The sequence below is a fragment of the Electrophorus electricus genome, chromosome 8, assembly GCF_041902795.1.
Source record: "Electrophorus electricus isolate QZ-2024a chromosome 8, ASM4190279v1, whole genome shotgun sequence".
NCBI classification, from domain to species: Eukaryota; Metazoa; Chordata; class Actinopteri; order Gymnotiformes; family Gymnotidae; genus Electrophorus; species Electrophorus electricus.
Window position 1 is genome coordinate 20,426,917 of NC_137504.1, and position 11,152 is coordinate 20,438,068.

General features: G+C 41.5%; 1 protein-coding gene across 9 annotated transcripts; it reads right to left on the reverse strand.

Moving 5' to 3' along the window:
• Nucleotides 1-27: 27 nt before the first annotated feature.
• pax8 (paired box 8) lies at nucleotides 28-11,063 on the reverse strand. 9 transcript variants are annotated; one of them, XM_081720018.1, is made up of 13 exons: nucleotides 10,923-11,063; nucleotides 10,317-10,473; nucleotides 9,810-9,844; nucleotides 6,537-6,702; nucleotides 5,887-6,084; nucleotides 5,595-5,671; nucleotides 5,370-5,495; nucleotides 4,872-5,041; nucleotides 4,455-4,575; nucleotides 3,624-3,866; nucleotides 3,299-3,400; nucleotides 1,598-1,684; nucleotides 28-1,006 (listed from the first exon to the last, which is right to left on the reverse strand). In XM_081720018.1, the coding sequence occupies exons 4-13, from the start codon at nucleotides 6,671-6,673 to the stop codon at nucleotides 936-938; spliced, it is 1,332 nt and encodes a 443-aa protein (XP_081576144.1). In that variant the 5' UTR covers nucleotides 6,674-6,702; nucleotides 9,810-9,844; nucleotides 10,317-10,473; nucleotides 10,923-11,063; the 3' UTR covers nucleotides 28-935. The 9 variants fall into 9 exon arrangements, with proteins under 9 accessions (XP_081576144.1, XP_026882923.1, XP_081576143.1 ...); XM_027027122.3 differs by lacking the exon at nucleotides 9,810-9,844 and having other exon boundaries at nucleotides 6,537-6,678; XM_081720017.1 differs by lacking the exon at nucleotides 9,810-9,844 and having other exon boundaries at nucleotides 5,625-5,671.
• Between the last annotated feature and the right edge of the window lie 89 nt (nucleotides 11,064-11,152).

The window sequence follows — 11,152 nt, forward strand, 5'->3', positions numbered from 1 at the left end:
AAAAAATCAAAAGGGAGGAGTCGTTTATCATGCTTTCTTTATTTAAAAATAATTTTGTAGAAATTGATTAATCATATGCTTGACAATAGAATAAAAATGAATAGTTTAATCACAGATCTTAGCAGAACCATTTGACATGTAGTACAGGGAAGGGAGGATAATAAAACAATGAAAAAGCTTTTTAAACTTCCCATTCAATTTATTAATTCGTTTCCACGACGCCCATTTCTGTTTATATGTAGAATAAAGGGGAATTTTCAATAAGGGATTTCCTTTTCTACAATATGTACACGTTGACTTTTTTTCTTTAGATTGATGGCTAATGGTCACTGGCTGTGAAATGCGGCTCTTGCTTCTGATGAACTTAATCGGGGAGTTTGTTGGGAAAATAGATCTTTCGAAAGCGTATAAGTAGTATGTGGCTACAAAGCCCAAATATTTTGAGAACAATAGCCAGCAAAAAAACAAAAACAAAAAAACCCCCAAAAAAACCGGAAACGTTGGTTTTCTTAATAGAGTATACCAAGGTCATGAACTCCGTTCTTGTCACACAACAATCTGCTGTAAGACGATCGATCTTTGGCAATTGGACAATGCCTGGAATGCAAACAAAACTAGGTCCCTAACTTTAAACCTTGGAAAAGGTATGAAAGCTATTTAAATGGAAGTTGTAAACTTGTGTAAATTGCATTTGTGGAGGCTGTTAACGAAGTGAATAAATAAATAATAGTCATTCAGGCAACAAAAATATTGTCCATGAATACTTTGCTGGTCTTTTTCCATGTCCTTCATGTTTCTCGTTGTTTCCCTCGTCATACCCTCTGCGACTGAAGACAAGAGAATACAACGGAAGTTCTTTGTATTTTACGTATGTCCACGTCATTTTTATTCACAAGTAGCTGACCAGGCCTCGCGTAACGTCTTCTTGTCTGGCACTAAAGGTGGTCGTAGGCAGCGGTGGAGGGCGGAGCTGTGCGGGAGGCTGAGCTGTAATAATATGGTGAACCTGTAGGGGGAGACAGAGATTTTACAAAACTCAGATCTAACATTAGCAAGCGCAATGATCGTTTCGGAAATATCCTTAAACGTTTAAAAGATCGGCATTATATAATTATGCGTAATTTGTACTGCAGAAATATTGATGGTTCGTGCACTAGCTGAACTTTGAATAAGAATGACCTATTACCTTTCCCAACAATGTGTTGTTTTAAAGCTAAAGATCAGCTGGCTCAAAGTTAATGGCTGTCTTGTGACTTCCCTGTGAATGTCCTTTAAAAAGGTTGTCCAAAGAGAAGTCCAGTTGTTGGCAAGCAAGCACCACGATTCCGCCCCCCCCCCCTCTCTCTCTCTCTCTCTCTCTCTCTCTCTCTCTCTCTCTCTCTCTCTCTCTCTCTCTCTCTCTCTCTCTCTGTATGTGTGTGTGAGCAGCATGTGACTGAAACTCTACTGCATGACATAAATTTCTCCAGTAGTTTGTGTACAGGTCATTGATAATTTTCCAAATGACCTCCAAGAATGGATACGAATTAAGGAAGCAGAAGATCTGGATGGATGAGGGTTAAAACAAAGCAGAGTGAGACCTCTCTTTCTGGCCTACCTAGTATGCTGGAGTTGGTGAATCTCCAGGCGTCACTGTAGGATGTGTACGGCGAATGTGTGTACGTCTGGCCTGAGTATTCCGCACCTGCAAAGGAAGAACACACTCAGCACTCTTAAAATGCACATGTATGCAAATAAATAAATAAATAAATAAATAGGCACACTCAAGAAATACACTTTTGGTGTAGCGCGTAGGCAGAGAAAGGAAAACATGCTTGGAGATGTTCCTTTGGCTGCAAATGCTCCCTGCCTCTCACGGACGTCTCATCGCCCCTTTCTCCAGCCTGTGTTCGCACCGCAACTCACCAAGTCACCCACCCGATGGTCAAGCGCGGCTTGTAAACCATTAATCCCCCGCCAGGTGGAGGGCTGAGGAGTGAACATCCCTCCGCTCACTGGTGCATACACCCAGCCTCTCTCCAACATCACCCCCAACCCCCCCATCCTCCTCATCTTCCCTCCCTCACCTGCTTCTTTAGCTTCTCATACTCTCTCTCTCTCCATCCCCTTCTTTTTCTTTTTTTAACATTCCAATATCTAATTGGTAATTATGTCGGCAGGATCGAGTCCCCCGTGGCCAGCCTCGCGAGCCCCCTCCGTCCCTGCTCGGGGAGTAATTGTGTATGAACGCTTCCTCTCAGCGAGCCCACCAGAAAAATAATAAATCAGACCCTCTCATTTCGCGCTTCGGAGGACAGACTTCAAATAAAAAAAGAGAGAGAGGCACATCACGCAGTACACACTCACACTGGCACCAACTAGTCAGCTAGTAGTCAATGCTCTCTCACTAGTCAGCTTCCCCTCTCTTTTTAGCAGGTATTTTTATAGGCATTGGTCTTGCAAGTCCTTTCCTCATTTTCTCTTTCTCTCACCTTCCACACTCTCTCTTTCTCTTTCTGTCTATTGCTAGTCTGCCTTTTGCTCTCATGTTCTTTCTCTCTCTCTCGCTCACACACACACACACACACACACACACACACACACACACACACGCACACACACGCAGACACACACACACACACTGTACATTTTTCCATCCAACACCACTCCCTCCTTCCTAAGAACCTCCATACCACCCCTCACTCTCTCCCCCCTCCCATTCTGTGGGGCCCCACAGTTCCCATGGCGATGTGTGGTCGGGTGGGGAGGGAGGGCATCGTGGGGAGTGCGGGCAGCAGGGCGGAACCTTTGGTCTGTTCCTTCGTACCCCCTGGGCCGTCCTCTGCTGCGACGCAGTTCACCAAAGCGAGCAGGCTACTCATTAACCCACCTCTCCTTCCTGTTAATCTCCAAACCTGCCCTTCCAGCATTCTCATTCTCATTCTCTCTCTTTCTCTCTATCTATCCATTTCTGTCTCTCCTCCCTTTTCTTCCTTTTTCTTTCCCTCTCTTTCCTTTTCTATCAGACTGTAGCCTTTTCACTGCCACCTAACCTAATTTTTCATCAAAGCATTTCTCACAAAGTGACATCTCTCTTCATTTTCTCCTGTTCCTCATTTTATTGAGTTGGAAAGTTAAGTGTATTGTAAATCAGATATGGAATAAAGTTTGAAAAGTGTTTTGGTTTTAATTGTTGAGGAATATGTCAAGTGAGAAAGAAGACTACAATTGAAGTGTAATTCTGCATAGTAAAGGCATTGCGGTATATGTTGGGGTATATACTGTTGGGGTGTGGAGTGTGTGCCATAGGTGCTATCACCTGCTACCATTCCTGTGATGGCAGAGGATGAGTAACCTGTCTGACCAGCTGCGGGAATGTGTGGTGGGTATCCAGGGAGAGTGGAGCTCACCATATCTCGCCCTGTGAAACACATATGAAGAAATAACGCACTTATATTAGTGTCTGAGGCCCCATCTTAATTACAGATGAGGTATATTTAGCACCTCATTCTGGATCTAATCAAAACAAGCAAAAAAAAACACGCTGACATGTCTGCAGTATGAGGCCAGTGCTTATTATATTAATAGGTACTAAGGCAAAAAAAAAAGTGAAGTTTAGGATGAAATGTGTTATTGTTTTTTACCTGCAATGAGCGACTGGCTGCTGAACTGGCCGTACACTGGTGCATGATGGGGGAATGAGTTGAAGGCATGGGAGAAATGTGTGGCACTGTTGCAACTGTTACCCACGGACACTGGTGATGGAGCAGAAATGGAACCCATATCCAGGAATGCAGTATTGGCTATAATGTTGGGGGAGGGGCTTGAACTGGCCCCCTCAGGTGACATTTCCTGTTTCAGGCAGATTGGGAGGGGCTGTAGGGGATCTGAGGTGGAGCCATGTATTTCATAAACAAGTGGAAAAATGAAATAATGGAATTAATTTAATGTAAAAATTAAGTGGATTGTGGCAACAACAATGTCCAATTATGCTATATCATGATTAAAGCAAATAATAATGAGAACAAACAAATTATGGAGGGGCGGAATGAAGTTTGACTGCTATGGTATGTGGTATAAAAATCTGCACCTGTTTTTATAAGGCAAGGGTTATAGTAATTGACCAAATTTATATCATAATGCATGAGCGAGCATGACAGAGCCACCCACTTAGCACAGTGACTCTTCAGTAAAGCATGTCTATGCTCATTCATGTAAAACGCTATGACCAGTATTGTGTTGATTAGTAATTGGGGTGTTTTCCATGGGCCAGCTTCTACTAACATACCTCCATGCTTGTGGAGGAGGAAAAGACTGTGAGAATATGAGAGCGAGAGAGAGAGAGAGAGAGAGAGAGAGAGACAGAGAGAGAGAGAGAGAGAGAGAGAGAGAGAGAGAGAGAAAGAGAGAGAGAGAGAGTGTGTAATAGAGAGGAGAGGGAAAGGGAGAGATTATTTAATCTTGTCATTCATCACCTGTGACCACGGTATATCCCTGGTGTGTTGCTAAGTTCCGGCCAATGGTGGCACTGGATGTTGCAAGGTTGCTCTTGCCCTCTTCCAGACTCCCATTGAGGAGCGAGAGGGGATAGAGGCACTGCGGAGCAGGCAGGGAATGAAGAAAAATCATTAAACACTGACAGCTAAGAAATACACACTACTGATTCCTGCTTGGTTTGTACTGGCATTTGCGTTTCTTATTGCTTCGTCAACTGCTGAAGTCCTCAACTGCTGGGAATATAGGATATGTCCTCAACGTGTAATATTCCACTATATGCTGTTAATATATTCCAGCATGGAAGTAGACTAAGTTGTTCTTTTTTTTTGTTTTGTGGGTCATCTCCTCGGGTGGTTGAGCTGTGAGAGATGGCTGCATCTCTGTGATGTGGGTACCTGCTCGCTCTTGCCAGCTGCAGTATGGCTGAACGTGTCTCCACCATAGTGGTGCCGCTCGAACCCGCAGTCGAGGTGCTGGGAGGAGAAGTGCTCGGGGCGGAGCTGCTTCCTGGCCCCGCCTCCACTGCCCTGTGAGTCCACGCTGTGCCGACAGCTTTCTTGGTCACCTGGGAGACAGCCATGATGCCAATAAGTTAACAGGTAAGTTACTTGGTGCCACTAAAGTTTGCGTTTAATAGTCGCAGTACATTAGCTCTTAGCATTATATTCTGGTAACTTCACTACCTTACTAATAAAAATATGTGTAAAGAAGATATATGTTTGTATTACATGCTAAGAGTACAATGTGCCATTTTATTTCCTTTTTTACACTGACTATACATGCAATCGTCTGTTTTCCTTTTATCTAGTACCAAGAGGTATTAGTTAACTATTATCCAAATGAGATTATGTGAGCGTGTAGCATGACTGTTCGCAACTGGCCCAAAGACTCACTGTCGTCATGGCTCCTCTTGCCGTCCGAGCTTGTCTGAGGTATACCCAGCAGGCCACTGATGGAGTAGGTGGAGCCCAGAGAGTCTGACTGGGGCGACTCAGGAGGGGTGACGGCTGAACTTGGAACTAAAAAGAAATAAAGAATAAAAAATGAGTTCCAGGAATGAGGAATGGGGAAGGAAAAATAGGAATTTCTATGATGAAACGGGGCCCAGCGGCACGCACTTAGCGTTTGGCCCGGACTGAGGCTCTTACTCTCCAAGGGCACGTTAAATGGCTGCTGCACCTTTGTCCTGATGATCCTGAAAAGACGTTTCACAGCCCTTAAGTTCGTGATTAGCATGGACTATCTGATGCCAAGTATCATGAGGTGGTATTGTTGAAGACATGATAAACACATATGAGGATATGGATTAGTAACAAAAGGGTTTAGCTTTGGTTCTTGTGAACTGGGGATGTGCTGGCAACCTACTAGAGTCCCACTCCAGCAGAAATGGCCCTCGTTGGCAGGTGTTACCTGTTGATGGAGCTGACACTGGGCACTGTGTCGCTGTCGCACACACCCTCTGCAAGTAGCCGGTCTCGGATCTCCCATGCAAACATGGTAGGGTTCTGCCGCTTGTACTCGGCTATCTTCTCCACCACTTTTGGAGTTGCCACTTTTGGCTTCGAGCCCCCTATCACTCCAGGCTTTATGCTGCCTGTCTCATAGTATCTGGGGGTGGAGATACAGAGATGGATAGGACATGGACAGGTAAAGAATCTGTGAGGAATTCTGGAGGGATTCCATTCGATTGCACCATGCTGACATCAACATAGAGGTTGAATGGTCAACGCAAATATGCTTCACACAAAAACATCCAAGTGGTTCCAAATATTGTCACAATCTGAGCATATTTTAAATAGCGATAACTTTATATCACTTTATATTTAAAAATTGCAGGTACATAGCTGTTTGCACCAATACAATGTAACAGCTACCAATGTCCCCCCACCACCACCCATTTATTTCATCTTGGCCATGGACTTCTAAAAGGAACTCCAAACAGAGGGGCCAAATGGATTGATATCTTCTTCAGGCTAAACGGATAATGCAGCCTGCTGCCCTCGACCCTGCTTTGGAAAGCCACTCTAATCCAAATATCTGCCCTTCCCCGGGCCTCTCACCTGCCCAGAATCTTGCTGACGCAGCCGTGACTGACCCGGAGCTGCCGGGAGATGTCACAGGGGCGCACACCCTGGTGAGCCATGTCCACAATGCGCTGCCGGATGACCTCCGGGAGTGGCCGTCCGTTCACAAACATGCCGCCTAGTTGATTAAGACCCCCATGCCCTGGGGGAAGAGAGGGGATGAACACACATAAATGTCATGCCCACTTGGACGTGGACCTGGCCACACTTGGCTAAGCACGTTTATTTCAGCATTAAAAGACACCTGGTATGGTGAATAAGAACAGACATGAGAAATTTGTCAACAGGACCACAACCAAGTGGTGATATATTGACTAATCAGCAGTTGGCACTCATAGACATTTGGGCTATTTTTCCTTAACCTCTTAGACAATAAAAAGTTAACAACATCAAAGACAGTTCCCCAGAAGAAAACTAAAAAGGTCACTTCTGTTGACCCAAATTAAATAAAACCTGTGAATGTTTCTTCATGTTAACTTACTTCAAGACAAGGGATATTTTTCGCTTCCAAATGTTCATGTTGATTTTCCTAATCTATTTCTACCTAAAACATGGATACAAAATGTTCTGAACATTTATTACTTTGATTCAGCTCATGCTTATAAAAAGCTCAACCTAAAATAGGATGAATGTGCTACATCATAAAAATAGAATTAGCAAGTGTGTAGAGAATTCTGTATGTTATAGGTTTCTCAAAAACAAATGTTGCTTGTTACTTGAGCTGGTCTTATACATTATTGTACGTTATTTCAAGACTGAAAATGTAATAATCCTACAGACATCAGCACAAAACCATAATAACAGTTCATACATTTCTTAACATAGAGACAGTTCAGGTAATTATTACAACAGATTATCAGCAATGAAACGGAAAACTGGCTAATTATTTCAGATTTAACTAGTATGTGGTCTATGTGCATATCTTCCACATTATAGAGACGGTGAAACAACCCCAACTTTGAGATTTGTATTTCAATGGGGTCACAGAAGACTGAGATTTCCATAATTCCATATATTATTCTTCTAGTAATATTTATTGCAGGATGTGTGAAATGCATCACACATCCTGCAATTTCACACATTGCAGGATGTGTGAAAAGTGTAGAATAAATATTTTTTGCTCATATAGTCTTAAACCTTGACATCTATCTGCACACATCATTTCACTCAGATGGTTCACTATTATCCCTGAGGTCTCTACACTGATGTGAAAATATCTAAATCACTTTAATTAAATCACGACTTTCCTCACAAATAGACAATATTATGCTATATTCCTGGTAGTTGTTAATGCTATAAAGTCACATAAATAGCCTTGCGGAAAGCCTTTATGATTTTCTCTTTTAGGTTTAGGTAAACCGCAATCAGCAAAAAAAAAAACACGTGAGTCGACGATAAATGCCAATAAATAAAGTAAAGCATAATTAATGTCAGTTTTTGTAAATATTTAGAAATTGTCATTATTCGTAATAACCCAAATATCGTGCTTTCACTGAGTTTTAAAAAGACCAGAAAGCGTGTTGATAGCGAGAAGACAAGAAAAATATATTCTCATTTTATTCTTTACAATTTCACAATAGGTGCGATATTTGGGCCTACACAGAAACGCCATGCCTTTTGTATAGAAATTTGCGCTCTTCTGTCATCGCGGTCTGCATCAATAACTCTCATAGAAGCACCGTGCTTTTCATTTAACCCATTCAGTTCCTTGTTTCCCCTCGCGCTCCTTTTAGGCCTTTCCCAGCTTTCATTTCCACATCAAACGGCGCCATTAACGTTGCTAGCGGAGTGTGTAAAACTCTCCTCGCCAAGCTTCAGCAACCGGCAGGATATTAAAGAGGAGCCACCCCAAGGGAATAAGCACATCAGTGCAACACGACGCCACACACACACACACACACACACACACACACACACACACACACACGCACACACTGTCGCGCGCACACACGCATACATGTGTTTGGCTAAACTGAGTTTACCCTCCAGAGTGTTCAAAAGTTGCCTGCCTGCATTTCTCATTATCTGCTTTTAAAAATATTTGATGTCATTTATTCAGCTGTTCGATTTTAAACTTGGACTTTTTATGCTTAACGAACTCATAGAACTCACTAGTTGCAAATAAAGATTAACACCATTCGAACCGCATTAGATGAAAACGTATTCGGTATTTGTATTTTTTGAACAAACGAACAAATCTCCTTTTCAATAAGACTTTCAGTAAAGCTGGCTATGACGTTCTGTTTGTTTTATGTATTTGAGATAAGGCTGTTTGTATTCTTAAGAGCGTTTATTGAGAAGTAACAAAAAAGCCTTTATACGAACGAATCGATTTCGTGTTCAAGTTATGTTCAGAAGTCTTGGGATAAAATTATCCCAGTTGATAAAAAAATTGATGTAAGGGGGTACAGTACGTCTAGAACGAGAAACAAGATACTTGTAACGGACTGGAGGCGATAAACTACGTCCCCGAAAGGCAGTAGACCTGTGTTCACCGAATATTTTCCAGAACGCCAATAGACACCAATTATGCCATTTCGCAAAGCTATTAGTGACACAAATGTTGCTTACCATCAGGCGACGTGAATTAAACACTTTTTCTATAATTGAATCTTAGGTTAGGCTTAAATTTTAAGTGAAAGTACACATCTACTCAAAGACTTGAAGAATGGTGTTGTTCTCAGATTTTTGAAAAATCCAAGCAGGATCTGTTTCCCCTTTGCAAACAAACGTAAACACTCGATGGGGTGCCTTCACAGTTTTTCGCCGGTCCGTCATTGATACAACTGAAGTGACAATGGGTTGCCCCAATCTGAGATCACACAGCACGTCAGTGCACAATTCAATATTTCAATCTGACCAAAGGAAGAATATAAACTTTAAACCCTCCTTTTGTTTTACAGTGCAGACTGGTGCGTGATTGTTCCGAACCACAGGAATCATATTTCACAGCCTAATGTTAATTTGAAATATCGTAATTGCGTCTCTAAGGTGTACGCTATGCCAAGTTTCGCCCTTAAAATCATACAATCTGCATTTTCTGTCGAAATGATAATATTTACGAATATTAATGTAGAAAGTTTCATGTTTTACTCGGAATGCTTATTACGCAATAACTTCCCTTTTCACGGTAACTGAAAATTTATAAAGGCTTTTTAAGGAAAACCAGGATTATTGTTTCTTGTCTGTCAATTTAAAAAATAATAATTTTAGCTGTATGTCATATCAATACGCTTTGTCAAGATATACCAAAAAGTAGGTCTGCTCATCGGAACACCCCAAAGCTACGTACGAAGAAGAAAAACAAGAATTATGAGTGAAATACATCCCTTATATTCGTCAGAGAATTGATTTTCAAAAGCAATAGAAAATTAAATATAGCTTCGAAATGATCCCAGTTTTTGCTCTGGACGGCTATAAATAAATAAATAATATTTACGTTAATTTATTCCTCAGTATTTTTAGAAATAAAGTAGGAATATAATTTTTATGGAATTTTTATGATATTTTCGTTTTGAATTTTATGTGTAACAGTTCCTTAATATCACGTTTTAAGTTTATACTCTTATTATTACAAATATATTTGCTATACCAATTTGTGTAGATATAGATATCACTTTAATTTGAATTTATATTAAACCACCGCTATAGACAAAAGACAGCAGAAAAGTTAGTAACTCCTATCTACTTGTTTGTAATCTGTATTACATATGTGACTAGTTATGCTAGCTAAAATGACTAGTTTGTAGTGTTTACCTCGCCCGGTTGTGGTGGACATTGCTCAGGGGTCACTTGGTCGCTTGTAGTCCTGTGTAATGTCGAAGCGTCCTCACTGTCACTTTAATTTGATGTGTTTAGTCCATATGGGGTCTCGCCTCGAGTGTAAATGTTCTTGCGTGGACACTTAAATGCTCTGCAAAAGGACATATTATAGTGGTCAGCATCGGCCTCCTAGTTAAAAATGCTATTATCAGTGATGTTTTTCTTTTTAAGCAATGACGCATTTTATACCTATTTAATCTATGATTGGGTTTTCAGCAATGTTTAGACCAGCCGTTCACCTCGTCTAGTTACCCTAGTTTAAAGTGAACAGTTTATCGCCTTGTCGTTAACAGACTGTTATTATTCACGTGCGTCCATCTCGCTTAAGGTGTTCCCCACTGAAGTTTTAGTTAGTTTACCATAAGTGAAATCTGTGTTTGTAATTGGGGATATTATAGAAAGAAGGCCTAAATCACGAGAATCGAAACGAGCATACGGTAAAACGATGGCCAGTTATAGCCTTTATATAGACCCCAAAAGTGGTGCAGCGTAGCCTACATTATTTCTCAATAACCTCCTCAGTAAAGCTGTATCAGTTACCTTTAACAAGCTGTCCGTCGAATATTATCCAACGACAAAAATGCAGGTTACAGGGCAGAAAATGTGGCTTCTTGTATGATGTCCTTAACTCGGGCAGAAGGATTGGAGTTTCATAATACGGTCTCTACACTACAATATAGAGAATAGATGTGCAAGAACAGCTGACAGGCTTGTGTGTGGTTATATCCCGCCGCCTCTCCAACGGCGGGGCCGAGGAAACGACACACTTC

Excerpts from the sequence above, each read along its gene's own strand:
- pax8 (XM_027027121.3), bottom strand. The coding sequence starts at position 10,338 with ATGTCCACCACAACCGGGCGAG. Across the intron at positions 6,703-10,316 it reads GTCCACCACAACCGGGCGAG|GGCATGGGGGTCTTAATCAA; the intron begins GTAAACACTACA and ends CTCTTCCCCCAG. Across the intron at positions 3,401-3,623 it reads CAGCCAGTCGCTCATTGCAG|GGCGAGATATGGTGAGCTCC; the intron begins GTAAAAAACAAT and ends TGTGTTTCACAG.